Source organism: Ambystoma mexicanum, chromosome 9 (genome assembly GCF_040938575.1).
Source record: "Ambystoma mexicanum isolate Mex_15411 chromosome 9, UKY_AmexF1_1, whole genome shotgun sequence".
Lineage (NCBI taxonomy): Eukaryota > Metazoa > Chordata > Amphibia > Caudata > Ambystomatidae > Ambystoma > Ambystoma mexicanum.
Window position 1 is genome coordinate 1,557,574,967 of NC_090931.1, and position 23,387 is coordinate 1,557,598,353.

At 52.7% G+C, this 23,387-nt stretch overlaps 1 protein-coding gene across 3 annotated transcripts in view; it reads right to left on the reverse strand.

Moving 5' to 3' along the window:
- The window catches only part of LOC138489519 (zinc finger protein 649-like), a 164,777-nt gene that overhangs the window by 66,517 nt on the left and 74,873 nt on the right, over window positions 1-23,387 (reverse strand). For all 3 annotated transcript variants that reach the window (XM_069617263.1, XM_069617262.1, XM_069617261.1), the window contains exon 3: window positions 1,251-1,361. In XM_069617263.1, coding sequence (XP_069473364.1) covers window positions 1,251-1,361 — 111 coding nt within the window. The remainder of the gene's footprint in view (window positions 1-1,250; window positions 1,362-23,387) is intronic.

Here is a 23,387-nt window from a genome sequence, read left to right on the forward strand (position 1 = left end):
TCTGTAGGTCAGACGTTTTTCCAAGCAGAGAGTGGGGTTGATCTCTCTCTTCGATAGGAGTCGCCCTTTGGAATGGCTTACCTGCCGATCTCCTTATGTTCCAGAAGCTTCTCAAGACCGTCCTTTTCCCCCTCTTCCTTCCCTCGCCCCATCTCTTGTTGCCTTAGCGGGACGAGGCCCTCCTTCGATCAGTCCTTCCACGCACCCTTTCTACCAACACTTGCCCACGGGCACCCTTCCCTGACTAGCCTACTGAGTCTGGTCCACTCCCGTGCCCGCACTAATGGACTGCACCCCCGTTTTCCCCAGGCACTTGCACTGCCCCTGGGGCCCCCTCCTTACCCCTCTCCCTATAACATCCCTTGTCCCCAGTTGCCCCCTCTCCCTGCACGATCCGAATGTCACAAGGCCTAGTTGGTCCCTTACTATTATTTTCTCCTCTGCCACTCACCACCCCCCATCTTTTGTCTTGTGGCACCTGGAAACACTTTTTGCTCTAAAGGCCGCGCTAAGTCCATCTCTTCCTCCTGTGAATAGACGTCTGTTGGTGGTTTCTTTAGGGAGCTGCTCTGTGTCTCCTACTTTGTTTCTTCTCTAGGTGGATGTCTCTTCTTTCTGTTTGACGCTTCGATGTGAGTGCGTCTCGTGTACTTGGCTTCCCATGTCGTCTTGTCTTGGTTTTCCTCTGACTGCCCATCTTTTCATAGCTCTTATGCTTTTCGCTCCTCCCCTACCTCATGCCATTTCCCTTTCTTCCCTTTTACCTGTACTTTTGCATCGCTCTTGTATTGTTTTCTTATCTTTGTAGCTCCCTTTCTTTTCACTGCACACGCATCCTTGTGCTTTGCTCTTATATGTCTCAACTACGGTAAGTCACACTCTCTCCAACGCACCACCTCTCCTCCCCTCCCCTCCCCTCCCCTCCATCGCTTTCTCAAGGCCCCTTACCTCGCTCTTTATCTGTCCATCCCAACGCTCTTCTCCCCATTGCCCTCCTAACCGTGAATGCCTCCCTGTACGTAGTTCTTTCTGTCACCACACTGCGGCTCTATGAATGCCGTGGTCACGTGTGTGCATCCTACCTGCGTGTCTGTATGCACGCGCGTGTCTGTATGGGTGGGAGTGCGTGCGTCGGTATGGGAGTGCGTGCGTCGGTATGGGAGTGCGTGCGTCGGTATGCATGTGCGTGTGTGTGTGAGAGAGAGAGAGAGAGAGAGAGAGAGACTGTATGCATGTGTGTGCACACTCACTTGGGCAACGAAGAGTAACTTGCTTCCTCTCTGCACACGTCGTGTCCACGAGGCACAGCTCGGCCTTCTCCTTAGATTTTAATGAACAGACAGTGGACGCGATAAGAGGACCTGTTATTGATAACATTAAAAAAAGGATTTACAATTGTTATCATGTGGCAAGATGAGAAACAACAGAACCAAACTCGACTCAATTCCATTGGATGATTTCACAGAAAGATCACACATGCCACATTGCCCCCAAGCCTGGTACACAGGTAGCGCCCACCTCGCAGGTTCAGAAAAGGAAATGTTACGATTGTGATGTGTGACCCTCCCAAGTGTATTGCCCTTTTTACGATGGGTCAGGACTGTCATGGCCCAGGCTAATAAAAGGAGCCCCTGCAGGCACCTGCAGCAGAACGGCTGCAGGCTCAAACCATGGAACATCTGTTATCTCCATCTGTAGCTTTCAGGTCAAAGCAGCTCAACTTTGGAACTCCCTACCATCCACCCTGCGGACAGATCAACCATACCCCCCCCCTTTCTGACATAAACTCACAAGGTGGATCAAAGACGCAGACAAATAACAGACTACTAACTGCCTGAACCTATTCCGCATGTCCCTCCACGGTTTATACTTTTGCACACACCTACCTTCAGCATTTACCGCCTGTCGAAGTAGGACTGTAAATACTTGTTGCATTATTTTTGCCTTTTGTGTATATCTTGTGTATATTTCTTGACTCCATATTTGCCCGTGTGTTTCTGTAACTAAGCTGTAAATTGTCATATACAATGCGCCCGGTTACCCTTGGGTCTGGTGCGCAATACAAGTAATAAAACAAACAAACATACATACATACATACATACATCCATCTCTCCTTCTGGGCCAACAGGCCCACACCATGTGATCACAGTCCTGCAGGTCCCTGCTGGTGTGTGCCCCCCAGACAAGCCTGGTGCCCTGGGTCCAGTCGAGGCACCCACCATTCAGGATGCTACCGGCATCCGAGGTGCTCAGGCACCCAGGCTGTGTCTCCACAGCCTCACAGGGCCCTGCAACGACATAGGTCCGGGTGACCCCGGCACACCAACACGGTGCTGGGCCCCCCAGTACCAGTGAGGCCAGCTGTGTGACCGCCGCCGGCCCCACAATAGCGATGGTTGCGGCCTGAGCCTGCACCTACAGAGCTCCTTCCTGGTATGTGTGTATTGCCCCCCCCCACCACCTTTCTACACTTAGTGCTGTGTGTATCGAGGGGAGCATGAGTCGACTGTTCCTTTAGTAGACACAGAAAGACAAGTAACCGGTCCACACCAGGGAGGAGGGTGGACGGGGAGGGGAGGGGGTCGATGTCACCCACTATGATCCACCGGGCTCGGCACCGATGGAAAGATGTCACCCACTATGATCCACCGGGCTCGGCACCGATGGAAAGATGTCACCCACTATGATCCACCGGGCTCGGCACCGATGGAAAGATGTCACCCACTATGATCCACCGGGCTCGGCACCGATGTAAACAGAGATTCCGGGAGGGAAATCAGGTAAACATAGAACAGCACCAAAACAATAGAAAAACAGCAAACTTGGGTGGCAACCGTGGTGGGCCCCTTTGTAATGAAAACCTTTACCCACTCCTGCAATCACCCCATGGTCACCCCACAGGACCCGCTCAGTGGAATACAGAGACGTTGTCCCTTGACCTTGGAACTCTAAACTCCCTTCCTGATTCACTGGACCCCTCAGCTCTAGTAAAGGAATTCAACTCTACCATGGCCGTAGCCCTAGACACTATCGCCCCATTGAAAATGAGAAAAAGCAAGCCTAGAGCACACTTAAACACCTGGTTTACCCCCCACCTCAAATCTAAGGATGGAAAAATGCAAATGTGAATCTGCCTGGCGACTAACCCCAACGGAGACAAACAAAGTTGCACTTATCAACGTTTCCAAGACTTATAAAAATGAAATAAGGGGAGCTAAAAAAGAGAACTTTAACAATAGAATAATGCAGGCTAAATCTGGAACCAAAGAGCTATCCCTTATACTAAAGGAACTGGAAAACCCCATCCCTGCTCAGGATAACTGACTAAAATAAAACCTGCTGCTCTAACATCCAAAAAGCATTAAACGACAAAATAGCCACACTCCAAACAAAAATTGAGAAAAAAACAAAATATTCCTCCCTCAACTAACCAAAGAGGTAAACTACTGACCTCTACCAAACCAGAACAAAAATTTAACTTCAACAAAGTAACTATACTAGAGATCGAAAAGATAATACTCTCGCTCAAACCTTCCAATTGTCGAGGCAACTTATGCCCAGCCCAACTGATGAAAGATGCAGCCAGAGACCTATCCCCATTTATTTCTAAACTCATTAACGCCTCCTTTGCATCAGGCACGATACAAGATAATCTCAAACAATCTTGGGTCCTCCCCCTCCTTAAAAAGCAAACCTTGGACCCGTCCATCCCGACCAACTACAGGCCCATTACAACAGTACCATTTCTGTTAAAAATCCTAGACAGAGTGGCTTACCTACAGATTCAAAAATACTTGGAGCTGCACCATCTTCTAGGCCCTCGACAATCAGGTTTCAGACCCCAGCACAGTACTGAAACTGCGCTCATCGATCTCAAAACCCAGGTCGATGAGCTGAGGGACTCTGGAAAAACAGCCTTACTCCTCCTGCTGGATCTCTCGGCGGCATTTCACTTGGTATATCATGATGTGCTCTGTACCCATCTGGAAACCGCGGCCACTTCTCCACACATGCCATTGTATGGATCAGATCGTTCCTAACTGGTAGAACCATGAGGGTTTTCTCTACCTCTGCAGCGGCTGACCCAGTACCCATTACATGTGGAGTTCCCCAGGGCTCTTGCGTCTCCTCCACTATGTATAACATCTTCACAAAGCCCCCGTTCGATGATCTGGACCTTCTGGGTGTCACCTACACCAACTATGCAGATGACACTCAGATTCTCATCCACTTTCGGGGGATTATGAACAGGATTTGGCTTTGGTGAATAATATTTACCTCATCATTCAGGCATGGATGGCCCGTCATGGTCTATGCCTGAATGATGACAAAACGGAACTCATCATACTGGGGAACACACAAAACATCAAAAGACTGAAAGACGACTACTCATCATTCGTCATAGATGGTAACACCATTAACGTAGCAAAAGAGGTAAAAACATTAGGTTTTTACCTCGACTCTTGCCTCTCCCTAACAAGCAGGTGAGTGCAATGGCCTCTAGCACCGCATATACCTTCAAGTTGATTAGAGCCGCAAAGCCATACCTGTCCACTACCAGCTGCCTCACCCTTACAAGAGCTCTGGTATCATCTAAACTGGACTATTGCAACGCATTATACATAGGGTCCAATAAACACATACTGCAAAAAAATCCAAACCCTGCAGAACAATGCCCTCAGAGATGCCTTAGGAATCCCAAGAAGAGAGCATGGCCCTCATTACGACCCTGGCGGTAAGTATCGGCCATTACCGGCATGGCGCAAATAACGTGTCTGTGCTGGACAGAGACCGCTAAAAGCGGCACATTACGAGTTCTCGGGCACGAGCATTGCACCATGCCGGTAATGGAATCACCACCATGCCGATAAAGGGCATAAAATCCCACTTACCGGCATCGTATGCCGTGCAAATAGCACCTCCGCCATCCTAGCCATCAACATTAGCGGTCACTGCTAATAGCAGTAACCGCATTTAGCGGGAATCGCTATTAGCAGTGACCGTAAATAAGCGGATCCGGAAGTAGCGTCACCACACAGGAACGGGAAAGAGCACGGCGGCCATCTTTAAAAACACAATCCATTGCCATCCTGTTACCAGTAGACACCTGACCCCCACAACTTCCACAAACCTCCTACACCACCCCTTTGACATCACGATGCCTAAAGGTTTGAAAAAGAGTGGAGATCGGCTGCGCCAGGAGCGCTTTTCAAGGGAGGAGCTAACAATGTTAGCCGAAACACTCCAAGAGCATGCAGATGTTGTGTTTTCCACGGAGATGACCAGACCGGCGCTGCAGAGAAAAAAGGCAATATGGGCCATGGTCGCGCTGTCATGATGGCCGCTCCCGGGGAGCCGGTTCAAGCCCTGCGTCCCCGAAAGCGGACATCCAGTCCCCAAGGAAGGACCCAGCAACCCCATATAGGGACCCTTTGGACAGTGTCCTGGCGCCTATGGCGCCAGGCTCATAAAAGACATCAGTCCTGGCGCCATAGGCGCCAGGCTCATTATGGGAGTGCTTGGGTGCACTTACCTGATGCAGACCATGCTGCAGGATCCCGGTCTCCTTGAGGCCTGGAAGGAACTACTTTACCTGTGGGACTAATTTACCATCCGGGCGTGGTCGGGGAAGGATACATACCTGATTGGAAGAAGGATACATACCTGGAACTTCTTCCAAGGCTATTTAAACCCCACCCGAACAGCCACACGTGCTTCGCGTTGTTCTGCATCGAGCAGCTGGACACTCACCGTGTCTGCTCCTGTATCCTGACTTCTGCCACGCCTGCCAGCATCCTGGATCACCTGCAAAGGAAGAGAAGAAGAGAACAGAAGAAGGAAAAGTCCTTACCTGCTAAAACCGCATCCTGGAGACAATCTTGAAAAGGAAGACTTTTATTTAAAAGCTCATCGCGTCGATCGCTGCAGCGCCGCTTTCCACTCACCTTTACAGGGCGCCTGCATGTTCAGCAGCGATCATCCGGATTCGCAGTCACGCCCCAGCGCCTAGGGAGAAAAAGACCAGAACAAAAGGTGAGAGAGAGAAGGGAATAAGGAAAGCTAAATCTCCATGTTAAGACTTACCTGTTGATTCATTCCCTCTCCATTTCGGGTCCGCGCCGCATCCTGGCATTTCCGGACCCCGGCCCCTAAGGGGAACAATTGACATCAGCGTTAATGAGCGAATGAAAAGACATTATCAAAACGCTCATTAAAGACTTACCTGATTTCCACAAGGATTTCACCTCTCATCTCGGGTCGGTGCCTGTTCCCCGGCATTCCGTACCCTGGCCCCCATGGGGAAAAAGACACTAGCATTAGTACATTAATGCATGGACACAAGGGGAACCTCTTATCAAAAAACTTACCTGGAAGCCAAGCAAGTTTGGTTCTCACCAATCCGAAAATCCAGTGAAGTAACTGGATACCAACGCGCCCCTGCATCAGAAGCAGGATGGAGAGCTCGTCCTTCCAGACCCTAAGGTGAGACGCTACGAGGAATCACAGAAGGGTTTCGAGGAGGGTGAGAGGGGAAAGTGGGAGGCCGATTGCATTACCCCGCAGACAGTTAATCCCCTATTTTTGCCTACAGAAGGATACTTCTGCGAGCCAGACAAGCCAGATTTGGGGGCCCGGTCCAGTCCGTCTTCCGAACCCTGCGCATCACCTTAGAAGAGGTCACAGCAGCGCGAACCAGGCCAGCGCCTCTGTGGGAGTCAGGTGAGCGTTACACGCGCAGAGGGTCAGTGTTGTTGGCACAACACCCCGCACTGCCAAACAATGCTGGAAGCGGTTGGACGATCTACATCTCCGCGTCAGAAGCATACTGGTGGCAAATCAGAATCTCGGCATGGCGACTGGTGGAGGTGCTGAGTCGCCCCTAAAACTACAGCCGTGGGAGGAGATGTGTGCCACCACCATAGGCACGGAGAGCATTGAGGGAGTTGGGGACATGGAGAGAGGAGCCCAGACATCAGGCGATGCAGGTAGGTGCCTCAAGTCCAACTATGCCAATCTCAACACGATGATGTCCAGATTATTGGGAAGTGCAATGATGCATACCAGGGTCCACCGGACACATTAGCACAAGACTGCCTACAGACAGTGCTGACCTCCACCTTGTACACATGCATAATGCTCCCCGTTTCTGTAGCTACCCACATGTCTCCATGCATCAACCACCTAAGAGTGAGACTACCTGTATGTCACTGCCTCCAATGTGAACCATCCAGCAATCAAAATGAATGCAGCCATCATAATGCCCGCTCAATGCCCGTAGACCCATCACTAACCCTCTCCCTCCTTTGGTCCACCACAGGCTCACATTCGGACAGCGCCGATGATGACACAGGTGCAACCACTGCCAAGAAGGCCAGGGCCGAAGAGGCACAACACCGTCCCTCCACCTCAGGGGGAACAAGGAAACCCCAACAACAGGAAATGTCCCACAGCACAGGCCACGGCACCGATGGCTACCAAGTCCACCACTGTGGTGCCACTGACATCCACAATCTGCCCAGTGTTGTCCGCCAAAGGCACTGGATCTGCAGAAAGCAACACCATTGGTGAAACTGCTGCCACTGCAGCGATCTCCGACAACGAGGAAGGGGATGTTGATAATGTTGTGAGTCCCCCCACTGGCCCCCTGCATTCCCCCTACCTGTACCCGTGCAGCCAGCATGACAACATCATACAGGGGCTGGTTACTACCAGCCCAACCGCACATGTGCAGGAGGGCAGCAGTTTAATGGACACGCCACAACCATCAGCCACAGGCCACAAGAGGCAATGCAGGAAATCATTACGCGCCAACAGCAACTTACAGCCCTGTTGACACAGCATGTCACAGAATGCACCAGCACTAGGGAGGAAATGCATGATTGTGCTGCCACTCTTAGGTCTACTATCGAGTCCAGTTCTAAGGACATATGTGCTGAACTGGCCGCGGTACGGCACGTACATACTGAGTTAGTACAAACAATGCGGGACATGCGTCAAAGTGAGCAACCCAGTTCTTCCTCGGCTGCCAGTTCAACCAGAACCCGCCCTGTGCGCAGATCGGGCAGGAACCTGCGGCGTTCCGACAGGGGTGCACCGGGTGCTGGGAGCGGGGGATGCCAATAGGCGCAGTCTTGTGAACTGGTGCCACATGATGCACTTGTGCACAGTCATCCACACCATGTTTTGGGGAGTAGAGGGGGGAGGGAGGAGTGGGTGTGTGGGGTGGTGGGTGTGTTCACTTAGATTTACCTTTTCAATACACTTTTTGGTTATGCAGAAATCACATGTGTGGACATTGCTTATTGCGTACGTGTGCTTTATTGGTTAACAGTCTACAGTGTCCATGTCCCCAACACACCCAGTGCCTCAAGTGCCCCCCATCCATGTGTGCTAGAAGATTTGGTTGATCAGAGTCTGACGCATGTCACGTCCCTCCTGTGCATCGCTTCCTCCCTGAGGTGCTGCCCCATCCCCACCCTCCTCATCCTCTTCGTCAGGTGGTTGTTGTTCTGCATCAGGGGGCAGGGGCACATTCCGTTTGATGCACATATTGTGTAGCATGACACATGCCATGACGATCTTTGCCACCTTCTCATGGCGGTACAGGAGTGCCCCACCAGACCGGCTGAGGCAGCGAAACCGTGCCTTCAAGAGGCCAAATGTCTGCTCAATCACCACACGGGTTCATGTATGGGCACGATTATAGTCCTCCTCATGCCTGTTCTGTGGGTTCCGGACTGGGTTAAGGAGCAACCTCTTCAAGGGATAGCCTGCATCACCTGCATGTGGGCAACAATGTATGTGTAAGTCAACTCATCATGTTTGACCTCATTAAGTGACACCATGGCATGCATTTATTTCTTCATCTCAACCCCATTTCCATGCATGAATGGAGTCACACGATATGACTGCTGTGTGTATTCCTCTTATGGACTGTTTTGCATGTCATCGATTAGTGTGCGCTGGGGGGTCCAGTGGCTTGTGCGTGCACATGCACTGTGTCAGTCCACGTCCGTTGTTTCTGTGATCTTGCAGATGTCCAGTAATGTGTATTCTTTCATCCTGGCAACGTTGATGTCAGCCTCATGATGCTCTCACTACGCACAACAAATGGGGTCATGCAATTTCGTTGGGCCTCTGTGTCAGTGTAGTGGTGTATTGATGTATTTGACCCTCATGTGACTCCTCTGTACGCAGTAATGGGGGACTGGCCTTTCAGTTCATGGTGTTTTGTGCTGTGTATTGGCTATAGTCGTTGCTTGTAGCTGCATTTTGTTGAGGGGGATGTGGTCTGATTTGGTACAGTGCACATGCAGATGGCTGTGGGATGGTTGGGACACCGCTTCATTCGCATGGTAGGGCTGCTTGCATCTTGCATTATGTGGTCAGGTGTCAGGTCCAGTCTGGGCTGCTTTTGGGGTATGAGCTTGCTCCATTCCCTCTGGCACTCGCAGCTAGGTTATGTATGCATCTCCCCCCCCTTCTCAGCCAGGTGAAGTATGAATCCCCCCCCCCCATCTCAGCCAGGTGAAGTATGCATCTCCCCCCCCCCCTCCCATCTCAGCCAGGTGAAGTATGCATCTCTTCCCCCCCCCCCCATCTCAGCTAGGTGAAGTATGCCTCTCTTCCCCCCCCCCCATCTCAGCCAGGTGAAGTATGCATCTCCCCGCCCCATCTCAGCCAGGTGAAGTATGCATCTCTCCCTACCCCATCTCAGCCAGGTGAAGTATGCATCTCCCCCCCCCCATCTCAGCCAGGTGAAGTATGCATCTCTCCCCCATCTCAGCCAGGTGAAGTATGCATCTCTCCCCCCCCCCCATCTCAGCCAGGTGAAGTATGCATCTCCCCCCCCCCCATATCAGCCAGGTGAAGTATGCATCTCTCCCCCATCTCAGCCAGGTGAAGTATGCATCTCTCCCCCCCCCCCCCATCTCAGCCAGGTGAAGTATGCATCTCCCCCCCCCCCATCTCAGCCAGGTGAAGTATGCATCTCTCCCCCATCTCAGCCAGGTGAAGTATGCATCTCTCCCCCATCTCAGCCAGGTGAAGTATGCATCTCTCCCCCCCCCCTCCCATCTCAGCCAGGTGAAGTATGCATCTCCCCCCGCCCTCCGATCTCAGCCAGGTGAAGTATGCATCTCTTCCCACCCCCCCCCCATCTCAGCCAGGTGAAGCATGCATCTCTCCCCCCATCTCAGCCAGGTAAAGTATGCATCTCCCCCCCCCCATCTCAGCCAGGTGAAGTATGCGTCTCCCCCCCCATCTCAGCCAGGTGAAGTATGCATCTCCCCCTCCCTCCCATCTCAGCCAGGTGAAGTATGCAGTTCTTCTCCCCCCCCCCATCTCAGCCAGGAAAAGTATGCATCCCCCCCCATCTCAGCCAGGTGAAGTATGCATCTCTCCCCCCCCCCCATCTCAGCCAGGTGAAGCATGCATCTCTCCCCCCATCTCAGCCAGGTAAAGTATGCATCTCCCCCCCCCATCTCAGCCAGGTGAAGTATGCGTCTCTCCGACCCATCTCACCCAGGTGAAGTATGCATCTCTCCCCCCATCTCAGCCAGGTAAAGTATGCATCTCTCCCCCCCCATCTCAGCCAGGTGAAGTATGCATCTCTCCCCCCCCCATCTCAGCCAGGTGAAGGATGCATCTCTTCCCCCCCCCCATCTCAGCCAGGTGAAGGATGCATCTCTCCCCCCATCTCAGCCAGGTGAAGTATGCATCTCTCCCCCCCCCCATCTCAGCCAGGTGAAGTATGCATCTCTCCCAAACCCCCATCTCAGCCAGGTGAAGTATGCATCTCTCCCCCCATCTCAGCCAGGTGAAGTATGCATCTCTCCCCCCATCTCAGCCAGGTGAAGTATGCATCCCCCCCCCCCCATCTCAGCCAGGTGAAGTATGCATCTCTCCCCCCCATCTCAGCCAGGTGAAGTATGCATCTCCCCCCCCCATCTCAGCCAGGTGAAGTATGCATCTCCCCCCCCATCTCAGCCAGGTGAAGTATGCATCCCCCCCCCCATCTCAGCCAGGTGAAGTATGCATCTCCCCCCCTCATCTCAGCCAGGTGAAGTATGCATCTCTCCCCCCATCTCAGCCAGGAGAAGTATGCATCTCCCCCCCCCCCCCATCTCAGCCAGGTGAAGTATGCATCTCTCCCCGCCCCTCTCAGCCAGGTGAAGTATGCATCTCTCCCCCCCATCTCAGCCAGGTGAAGTATGCATCTCTCCCCCCCCATCTCAGCCAGGTGAAGTATGCATCTCTCCCCGCCCCATCTCACCCAGGTGAAGTATGCATCTCTCCCCCCATCTCAGCCAGGTGAAGTATGCATCTCCCCCCCTCATCTCAGCCAGGTGAAGTATGCATCTCTCCCCCCCCATCTCAGCCAGGTGAAGTATGCATCTCTCTTCCCCCATCTCACCCAGGTTAAGTATGCATCTCTCTCCCCCCCATCTCACCCAGGTGAAGTAGGCATCTCTCTCCCCCCCATCTCACCCAGGTGAAGTAGGCATCTCTCTCCCCCCCATCTCACCCAGGTGAAGTATGCATCTCTCCCCCATCTCAGCCAGGTAAAGTATGCATCTCTCTTCCCCCCATCTCACCCAGGTGAAGTATGCATCTCTCTCCCCCCATCTCACCCAGGTGAAGTATGCATCTCTCTCCCCCCATCTCACCCAGGTGAAGTATGCATCTCCCACCCTCATCTCAGCCAGGTGAAGTATGCATCTCTCCCCCCCATCTCAGCCAGGAGAAGTATGCATCTCTCCCCCCCATCTCAGCCAGGTGAAGTATGCATCTCTCCCCCCCATCTCAGCCAGGTGAAGTATGCATCTCTCCCCGCCCCTCTCAGCCAGGTGAAGTATGCATCTCTCCCCGCCCATCTCAGCCAGGTGAAGTATGCATCTCTCTCCCCCCCCCCCCATCTCAGCCAGGTGAAGTATGCATCTCTCCCCCCATCTCAGCCAGGTGAAGTATGCATCTACCCCCCATCTCAGCCAGGTGAAGTATGCATCTCTCCCCCCATCTCAGCCAGGTGAAGTATGCATCGCCCCCCCCCATCTCAGCCAGGTGAAGTATGCATCTCTCCCCCCATCTCAGCCAGGTGAAGTATGCATCTCCCCCCCCATCTCAGCCAGGTGAAGTATGCATCTCTCCCCCCATCTCACCCAGGTGAAGTATGCATCTCTCCCCCCCTCATCTCAGCCAGGTGAAGTATGCATCTCTCCCTCACCATCTCAGCTAGGTGAAGTATGCATCTCTCCCCCCCATCTCAGCCAGGTGCAGTATGCATCTCTCCCCCCCATCTCAGCCAGGTAAAGTATGCATCTCCCCCCACCCCATCTCAGCCAGGTGAAGTATGCATCTCTCCCCCCCTCATCTCAGCCAGGTGAATTATGCATCTCCCCCCCCCCATCTCAGCCAGGTGAAGTATGCATCTCTCCCCCCCATCTCAGCCAGGTAAAGTATGCATCTCTCCCCCCCATCTCAGCCAGGTAAAGTATGCATCTCTCCCCCCCATCTCAGCCAGGTGAAGTATGCATCTCCCCCCATCTCCCCCCATCTCAGCCAGGTGAAGTATGCATCTCCCCCCACCCCATCTCAGCCAGGTGAAGTATGCATCTCCCCCCCACCCCCATCTCAGCCAGGTGAAGTATGCATCTCTCCCCCCATCTCAGCCAGGTGAAGTATGCATCTCACCCCCCCATCTCAGCCAGGTGAAGTATGCATCTCTCCCCACCCACATCTCAGCCAGGTGAAGTATGCATCTCTCCCCCCATCTCAGCCAGGTGAAGTATGCATCTCACCCCCATCTCAGCCAGGTGAAGTATGCATCCCCCCCCTCATCTCAGCCAGGTGAAGTATGCATCCCCCCCCATCTCAGCCAGGTGAAGTATGCATCTCCCCCCCCCATCTCAGCCAGGTGAAGTATGCATCTCCCCCCCCCCATCTCAGCCAGGTGAAGTATGCATCTCCCTCCTCATCTCAGCCAGGTGAAGTATGCATCTCCCCCATCTCAGCCAGGTGAGGTATGCATCTCTCCCCCACCCCCATCTCAGCCAGGTGAAGTATGCATCTCTCCCCCCCCATCTCAGCCAGGTGAAGTATGCATCTCCCCCCCCCCATCTCAGCCAGGTGAAGTATGCATCCCCCCCCTCATCTCAGCCAGGTGAAGTATGCATCCCCCCCCCCATCTCAGCCAGGTGAAGTATGCATCTCCCCCCCATCTCAGCCAGGTGAAGTATGCATCTCCCCCCCCATCTCAGCCAGGTGAAGTATGCATCTCTCCCCCCCATCTCAGCCAGGTGAAGTATGCATCTCTCCCCCCCATCTCAGCCAGGTGAAGTATGCATCTCCCCCCATCTCCCCCCATCTCAGCCAGGTGAAGTATGCATCTCCCCCCCCCCATCTCAGCCAGGTGAAGTATGCATCTCCCCCCCCCCATCTCAGCCAGGTGAAGTATGCATCCCCCCCCCATCTCAGCCAGGTGAAGTATGCACCCCCCCATCTCAGCCAGGTGAAGTATGCATCCCCCCCCCCATCTCAGCCAGGTGAAGTATGCACCCACCCAGCTCAGCCAGGTGAAGTATGTATCTCCCCCATCTCAGCCAGGTGAGGTATGCATCTCTCCCCCCCATCTCAGCCAGGTGAAGTATGCATCTCCCCCATCTCAGCCAGGTGAGGTATGCATCTCTCCCCCCCATCTCAGCCAGGTGAAGTATGCATCTCCCCCATCTCAGCCAGGTGAAGTATGCATCTCTCCCCCCCATCTCAGCCAGGTGAAGTATGCATCTCTCCCCCCCATCTCAGCCAGGTGAAGTATGCATCTCCCCCATATCAGCCAGGTGAAGTATGCATCTCCCCCATCTCAGCCAGGTGAAGTATGGTGAAGTATGCATCTCTCCCCCCCCATCTCAGCCAGGTGAAGTATGCATCTCCCCCCCCCCCATCTCAGCCAGGTGAAGTATGCATCTCCCCCCCCCCCCATCTCAGCCAGGTGAAGTATGCATCTCCCCCCCATCTCAGCCAGGTGAAGTATGCATCCCCCCCCATCTCAGCCAGGTGAAGTATGCATCGCTCCCCCCATCTCAGCCAGGTGAAGTATGCATCTCCCCATCTCAGCCAGGTGAGGTATGCATCTCTCCCCCCCCCATCTCAGCCAGGTGAAGTATGCATCTCCCCCATCTCAGCCAGGTGAAGTATGCATCTCCCCCATCTCAGCCAGGTGAAGTATGGTGAAGTATGCATCTCTCCCCCCCATTTCAGCCAGGTGAAGTATGCATCTCCCCCCCCCATCTCAGCCAGGTGAAGTATGCATCTCCCCCACCATCTCAGCCAGGTGAAGTATGCATCTCCCCCCCATCTCAGCCAGGTGAAGTATGCACCCCCCCCCATCTCAGCCAGGTGAAGTATGCATCTCTCCCCCCCCCCCCCATCTCAGCCAGGTGAAGTATGCATCTCTCCCCCCCCATCTCAGCCAGGTGAAGTATGCATCTCTCCCTCCCCCCATCTCAGCCAGGTGAAGTATGCATCTCTCCCCCCATCTCAGCCAGGTGAAGATGCATCTCCCCCATCTCAGCCAGGTGAGGTATGCATCTCTCCCCCCCATCTCAGCCAGGTGAAGTATGCATCTCCCCCATCTCAGCCAGGTGAAGTATGCATCTCTCCCCCACCCCCATCTCAGCCAGGTGAAGTATGCATCTCTCCCCCCCCCATCTCAGCCAGGTGAAGTATGCATCTCCCCCCCCATCTCAGCCAGGTGAAGTATGCATCTCCCCCCCATCTCAGCCAGGTGAAGTATGCATCTCCCCCCCATCTCAGCCAGGTGAAGTATGCATCTCTTCCCCCCCCCCCATCTCAGCCAGGTGAAGTATGCATCTCCCCCATCTCAGCCAGGTGAGGTATGCATCTCTCCCCCCCATCTCAGCCAGGTGAAGTATGCATCTCCCCCCATCTCAGCCAGGTGAAGTATGCATCTCCCCCATCTCAGCCAGGTGAAGTATGCATCTCCCCCATCTCAGCCAGGTGAGGTATGCATCTCTCCCCCACCCCCATCTCAGCCAGGTGAAGTATGCATCTCTCCCCCCCCCATCTCAGCCAGGTAAAGTATGCATCTCCCCCCCATCTCAGCCAGGTGAAGTATGCATCCCCCCCCCATCTCAGCCAGGTAAAGTATGCATCTCCCCCCCCCATCTCAGCCAGGTGAAGTATGCATCTCTCCCCCCCATCTCAGCCAGGTGAAGTATGCATCTCTCCCCCCCATCTCAGCCAGGTGAAGTATGCATCCCCCCCATCTCAGCCAGGTGAAGTATGCATCTCCCCCCCATCTCAGCCAGGTGAAGTGTGCATCCCCCCCCCCCCATCTCAGCCAGGTGAAGTATGCATCCCCCCCATCTCAGCCAGGTGAAGTATGCATCTCTCCCCCACCCCCATCTCAGCCAGGTGAAGTATGCATCTCTCCCCCACCCCCATCTCAGCCAGGTGAAGTATGCATCTCTCCCCCCCCCCATCTCAGCCAGGTGAAGTATGCATCTCTCCCCCCCCATCTCAGCCAGGTGAAGTATGCATCTCCCCCCCCCCCATCTCAGCCAGGTGAAGTATGCATCTCCCCCATCTCAGCCAGGTGAAGTATGGTGAAGTATGCATCTCTCCCCCCCATCTCAGCCAGGTGAAGTATGCATCTCCCCCATCTCAGCCAGGTGAAGTATGCATCTCCCCCATCTCAGCCAGGTGAAGTATGGTGAAGTATGCATCCCCCCCCCATCTCAGCCAGGTGAAGTATGCATCTCCCCCCCCCCCATCTCAGCCAGGTGAAGTATGCATCCCCCCCCCCATCTCAGCCAGGTGAAGTATGCATCTCCCCCCCATCTCAGCCTGGTGAAGGATGCATCTCTCTCCCCCCCCATCTCAGCCAGGTGAAGTATGCATCTCTCCCCCCCATCTCAGCCAGGTGAAGTATGCATCCCCCCCATCTCAGCCAGGTGAAGTATGCATCTCTCCCCCCCATCTCAGCCAGGTGAAGTATGCATCTCCCCCATCTCAGCCAGGTGAGGTATGCATCTCCCCCCCCCCCATCTCAGCCAGGTGAAGTATGCATCTCCCCCATCTCAGCCAGGTGAGGTATGCATCTCTCCCCCCCATCTCAGCCAGGTGAAGTATGCATCTCCCCCATCTCAGCCAGGTGAAGTATGCATCTCCCCCCCCCCCATCTCAGCCAGGTGAAGTATGCATCTCCCCCCCACCCCCATCTCAGCCAGGTGAAGTATGCATCTCTCCCCCCATCTCAGCCAGGTGAAGTATGCATCTCCCCATCTCAGCCAGGTGAAGTATGCATCTCCCCCCCCATCTCAGCCAGGTGAAGTATGCATCTCTCCCCCCCAGGTGAAGTATGCATCTCTCCCCCCCATCTCAGCCAGGTGAAGTATGCATCTCCCCCATCTCAGCCAGGTGAGGTATGCATCTCTCCCCCCCCATCTCAGCCAGGTGAAGTATGCATCTCCCCCATCTCAGCCAGGTGAAGTATGCATCTCCCCCCCCCATCTCAGCCAGGTGAAGTATGCATCTCTCCCCCCCCAGGTGAAGTATGCATCTCCCCCCCCATTCTCAGCCAGGTGAAGTATGCATCTCCCCCCCACCCCCATCTCAGCCAGGTGAAGTATGCATCTCTCCCCCCCCATCTCAGGCAGGTGAGGTATGCATCTCCCCCCCCCATCTCAGGCAGGTGAAGTATGCATCTCCCCCCCCATCTCAGCCAGTTGAAGTATGCATCTCTCCCCCCCATCTCAGCCAGGTGAAGTATGCATCTCCCCCCCCACCCATCTCAGCCAGGTGAAGTATGCATTCCCCCCATCTCAGCCAGGTGAAGTATGCATCTCCCCCATCTCAGCCAGGTGAAGTATGCATCTCCCCCCCCATCTCAGCCAGGTGAAGTATGCATCTCCCCCATCTCAGCCAGGTGAAGTATGCATCTCCCCCATCTCAGCCAGGTGAAGTATGCATCTCCCCCATCTCAGCCAGGTGAAGTATGCATCTCCCCCATCTCAGCCAGGTGAGGTATGCATCTCTCCCCCACCCCCATCTCAGCCAGGTGAAGTATGCATCTCCCCCCCCCCATCTCAGCCAGGTGAAGTATGCATCTCTCCCCCCCATCTCAGCCAGGTGAAGTATGCATCTCCCCCCCCCCATCTCAGCCAGGTGAAGTATGCATCTCTCCCCCCCCCCATCTCATCCAGGCGAAGTATGCATCTCCCCCCCCCATCTCAGCCAGGTGAAGTATGCACCCCCCCCATCTCAGCCAGGTGAAGTATGCAGCTATACCCCCCCATCTCAGCTAGGTGAAGTATGCATCCCCCCCATCTCAGCCAGGTGAAGTATGCATCTCTCCCCCCATCTCAGCCAGGTGAGGTATGCATCCCCCCCCCCCATCGCAGCCAGGTGAAGTATGCATCTCTCCCCCCACCATCTCAGGCAGGTGAAGTATGCATCCCCCCCCCATCTCACCCAGGTGAAGTATTCATCTCCCCCCACCCCCCTCTCAGCCAGGTGCAGTATGCATCTATGCCTCAATCACCTACCCACATCACATTTCCATGAGCCTAACATGCGACTCACCGAGAAGCCAGGATCTCTGCCCTGCATGTCGCTCCATGTAGCGTGGAATAGTGGAGTTCCGCAGGACCATTGAATCATGGGTTGATCCGGTGCATCGAGCACAACAATGTGTGATGATCTTGTTTGAGTCACATACCATTTGCACGTTGATTGAGTGGTATAGTTTACGGTTCCAGTACGCTACCTCCATGGCATGTGGGAACACCAATTCCACATGGGTGCAGTCGATGGCGCCAATGCAACCAGGTATGCCGGCCAGTGAATAGAAACCCACTTTGGTGTTTGAGATCTCCTGGGCAGACCGTGGTAAGGAAATGTGTTTGTTTGTGTGCTTGTGGAGGGCATCAAGCACATGGTTCAACGTACGTGAGAATAATGGTTGTGAAATGCCATGCAGATGCCCCACTGTGTGTTGGTAGGTGCCTGTGGCCAGGAAGTGGAGCACAGACTCTACCTTCAGTAGGGGTGGGATGGCAGTGCGTGTTTCAATGAGGCTGACAATGTCGTCATGCATCATGTCCACAATGGTGGCGATGGTGTCCTGGTCCAGGCGGTACAGGGTGTGGATCTGCTCAGCGGTTAGGTTGAATGGACTGGCTCTGATGCGTGGGATTGGGGGCTGCCTGCGTGGTGGCACTGGCTGTGCTGGAGGGGCATGCTGGCCCTGCCTTGCCCTCCCCTCCCCTCTCCTCCTGCATCTCCTCTGTGCTGTGTGTTGTTGTTCTTCTTGTAGTAGTTGTTGTAGCACTTCCACTGCAATCAGGTCCTCCAGCCCCAGCATTGCTAGTAGTATTGCATTCATTGTGGAGTGTGACTGGTTGTGGGAAGGGGTGGGGTGGGGTGTGCTCCTTTTGTGCTTGCCCAGTCTGTATTGCCTCCACCTGTGCTGATTGAGAGCACCTGTGGCAGCTGGGAACACTGCACATGGCCATTTACGGTTGGTTCGCGATGGCGGTATGGTACTTTACGGCCTTCACAAAAGGCGTGATTTGCATGTCCGCGTGACTTGTAATGTTCCCCACTTAGCGCCATGGCGGTATTTACGGCATGGGGGGTTTCGTGCCTGTGCCCTTGGCGCTTTTACCGGCACCATTGATTACGGTGCCACTAATAGCGCTATCTCAGGTCATAATTGGCCATAGCAGTAAGCAATGCCGGTAATCCTTTACCGGCATTGTTTTTCACTTACCGCCAGGGTCGTAATGAGGGCCCATATCTCAGAGTTCAGAAGACAATCTAACTGGCTCTCTACAGTGGACAAAATTAAACTCAAAACAGCCTCACTAACATTCAAAAGTATTAATGATCTAGCCCCCAAATACCTAACAGAAAGGTTCAACAGAAGAACATCCATTAGACCTACCAGAGAAGCATACACCAACCAGCTAGCGGTACCACCATTCAAACTGAGCACTGCTGGAGGCAACAGCTTCCCCGTCAAAGCTGCCCAGTTGTGGAACTCACTCCCACACTTCCTAAAGTCTGACCAATTCTACTCACACTTGACTTAACTGTATTAAATGGCTCAAAGAAAATGATCTATAAACTCTCCTACACCTAGACCACTTATGCCCATGTCTCCATGATCTTTGACTGTCAATGTATACTGTGCACACACCCCTGCATACAAAGCCTTGCATATAACTGTATATATCCTGTACAATGCAGACTTTATCTTCTTGTCATGTGTAATTCTAACCAGTAAAGCTTAAAGTATTCTTGTATATGCGCCCGGATACCCTCGGGTCTGGTGTGCGCTATAAATAAACAAACAAACAGACCACTAGAAATATAATGTGTTGGGGCTCTGAAAATGCAGTGGCGAAGCGCTGCCTCAGTGCTGGTGCCCCCTTCACTTCATCAGCTGGGGACAACTGGAGCAGGTCCTCAGGAGGTGTTTCTGTGAATGTTCAAGGCGTGCCTGTATTGCTTAACGTCTGAAACAGAGCACCACCGGTCTGGTCACCCCATCGTGGCTGCTGCCTCTGCTGAAGACTTTACTTGAGGAGTTCTGTGTGTGGCAGAAGCCCAGTGCAGTCCTCCTGTTGGATAGAACTCTGCTGCTTTTCCTTGAATATCCACCGGCGACCCGTGGTTAGGGTCGCCATTGCTGGATCTCAGATCTGCAATCATTGAGCTGCTGGTCCGCTCTCTGCACTTATTCCAGAAGTCACTCTGACCTCGCAGGGCATGAAGGTCTGTTCCACCAGGGGTCAAAGGATGACCCTCCTGGCCGCTGCTCCAAGGGCTACAATCTGCAGGCCCTTCCCTAACACCTCGGACTACCTTTCTTCATCGGGAATTATCTGTGGAGGGTCCTCTGACTCACCTGTGCGGGTTTCTGAAAGGAACTGCAACCTTTGCTGTAGGTCACAATATAACTCACTTCTGCAAGCGCCCAGGCTGGTGCAGGAACCTCTGCAAGGGCCCAGGCTGGCGTGGACACCTCTGCAAGCACCCAGGCTGGCGCGGGCACCTCTGCAAGCGCTCAGTCCTTTGATCTCTTTTGGGGTCTCCTTTGGGCCCCAACAGCTTTCTGGGGCTTTTCCTTAGCTCTCCTCAATATAACACAGGTCTGTGGTTTCCTATGTGACCTTAGACTTAATGTTGGGACTTGGGTGGGCGGGGGAATGTGGTTCTAATGCCCCCACGCTTCTTCAGAAAAGTCATGTCCAGCCAAGGGTACATTCTATAGTCCTGCGAGACCATTTCCTGTATGTAACTCATATTCTGAAAAGTTACTTCAAAGTGTACTGTCAGAAAGCCAGGCAGGATAAGCAGCAGAAGGGGGCAGGGACGAGTGGCAAAAAGAAAGGTTTATTGTGACATTTTAAGTAGAGTGAATCTATTTACACTTTGCACACCCACTTTCCTGGAAGCCTTCTTCAGTACTTGGGTCTGGGTTTAACTAGCGACTGTATTCTATGAACAAATAAAATGAACTAGGATTCAGGGCGGCTTCTCAGAGAACCATCGTTCGCCGAGCCTCTCCACCCATCTCCTTTTCAATGCACCTACTGGAACGCAATAATGGCCTACGCTCACCCTTGGGATCAGAACACCACATTTTCAGAAAAGATGGCAGAGTCTCTGCATCAACAGTCTCTAAATTGAAGAAAGTCGCAGTTTCTCATACTCTTGAATTGAGAGGGTCAGTTCCTCTGCAGTTATTCTTTCCCGTCACTCAATCACAGTGTTGAGGGGAGTCGAATGTCCCCACACTTTTTCTCCTGGCTGTTTTCTCTTGAATGAATAAATCAATGAATTAGAACTTTAGTCGAAGAAACATGTTAAAGTGGGAATACATGTGTTATGGAGTTTTACAAAAGTCCACCTATGGTAAGACTTTACAAGGCCCACACTTGGGACACAGGGCTCCAACTCTTAGTATAGGCCTGAACCACACACGTTTTGTTGGTAGCAGTGGCTGTGCAGCCAGGCTGACCTTAGGAGGGAGGATAGGGGAACTCCCAAGCACTCAAATCAGCACTCCAGCAACACAGGAGCAGCAAAGCAACTCTAGGTAAGTTCTGACAAGAGTCTCACAGTACCTGCAACGTGAAGAAAAGGATGCAGCACGATGCAGCAGACCCGGTCACCAGATTTTTGGTCAGGCAGACAAAAGAAGGGATACTGGAATGGATCCCGCAGCAGCAGTTGAGTGACAAGGCTCCAGGTTAAGGATTCTTTGTGGTTCTGTGATTTTTGGTGCCCTTTTCAAAACACCAGTGAAGAACGATTACCGAACGGTCGATATTCGGTGCAGCACTTTGGTGAGGGTACTTCAAGGAGTGTAATCCTGCCTCTGGAGATCCGGAAGTAGTCCACCAAAGTTTCAGGAGTGTTCGATCTTCAGAAGGCAATGCACTGCACAATGGCCACATGTCCCAGGATATTGGGTGTTTGCAGCCAGTGATGGTCACAGCTCGTCGTGGGATGGCTCAAAATGCAGGCCCGCTTGAGACAGATTGGGCCCACTAGTTTAACAGAGAGAGTCGTCATTTTGGGGGCTATCCTGATTCTGGGAAGAAGGAACAGCAGCGATTACTCAGAAGTAATCTTCGGTCATCTGGGAGTGGCTGTGGGCATCTCTCCTCTTCCTCCTCATCGATTCTTCAGTTCCAGGGGTCAGCTTGTCTTCCTTCTCAGGATCCATGCCTCTTATGCAGGAACCCAGCCAATAAGCACCTGTGTACCATTCAAACTGTGGGCCCATCCAAGACAGGCAGCCTCCCAGTCGGAGCTGGTTCCAGGCAGTCACAGCAGAGTCTCAGAGTCCTCCCTGCTTCCTCTGTTAAACCCTTTACTTGCGGAGACACACTGGAGCCTTGGTGGGCACCACAAAAGGAACTGACAGACAAAAAGAACCTCCCCTACACTGGATGGCAAACAAGGACCAAGAAAGGACAAGCCATCTTGAATTGGCAAAAAAAGAACACAGCCACCATTTCGGGTCAATGGCGAGCCTTCCGTGCACTACCACGGCTGGGAGTACAAGCTGGGAATAAAAATTACACAAACGTACGTAGGATAAAACCACCAACACCAGCCATTCAGATTAGCATGTTACGGTAATCAAAACGTTACAGGGGAAGTGAGAAAGGGGATACAGGTTAACCCCTCAACATTCCACATAAGTGGGGTGTGCTGATCTCACAATGGAAAAGAAAGTAAGGATGCTAAATATCACCCTGCCCGTGGGAACATGTGTTCCCACAAGGAAAATAACAGAAAATAAAAAGGGAAGCCCAAAGGGCTCCCAGCAACACTGCACAGAGATTGCTGCGCACTGCAAAAGTCAAACCCAGATGCCACAAAACCTGGAGGAAAGCACGACTCCAAGAAAAAGGTATAAATAGAAATACAAAAAGGATCCCAAAGATAGGGTAAAAGAGTGAGTGAGTGAGTGAGTGAGTGAGTGAGTGAGTGAGTGAGTAAAAGGTTCCCACTCGCTCGGGAGAACAAAACTAAAAAAATCCAGCAGTCCAGCAAAAAGTCCCACGGGACTCACATGCGAAGGGAATTTCACGTAAAAATGGAAATCTACCTAACAACGTTGTTAAGATAAGAACCTACTAGTTCTCATAGAAAACCTTTTGAAGATACAAAAAAACCAGCCCAGACAGTTTGTAGATTACACACAATACAAATATGTAAAATAGCTACGCTTAGCTGTTCTTATAGCCCATGGTTTAAAATTCTGACTTTAAAACTCTTTGCCTAATAGAATTTTCAAATAGACAAAACAAAGCAAAAGGCACGAAATCTTCACAAACCAATCATCACACAAACATTTTCCGGTAATATTAACCGAGTTCTTCCATTGGGCCACGTTTATTCCTAAGGGCAAGCATTTTAAACAGCCATGCTCTCCGACAGGGCTCATGGAACCAGGTCAGGCAAGGTTCATTGCCATCAGTACATTCTAACGGAAGAATACAAATATAGTGCATTTACCAATCGCAGAGATTTGAAAATGTGGTTCCTTTTCATAATATTAGTTTGAAACCAAATCCCTAATATAAGCTGCCTTCTGGAGTCTAGAGTTGGCAAAGAAATTCCATAAATCCATTAACAAGATCTGATGACCCCGTAATGCAGGCAATAGCAGATGCCATCAGGACGTTTAAAAGTAAATATGTTGAATTACTGCGTGCAACCCCATATACAAAACCATAAAAGAAGAGGTGCAAGCTGAAGTTGAAATTTTCATGGAGCCTAAGCCACATTCCTTTAAAAGAATAAAGATTTAAATGCTTTTGGAAGCTTCCATCAAGCTTCG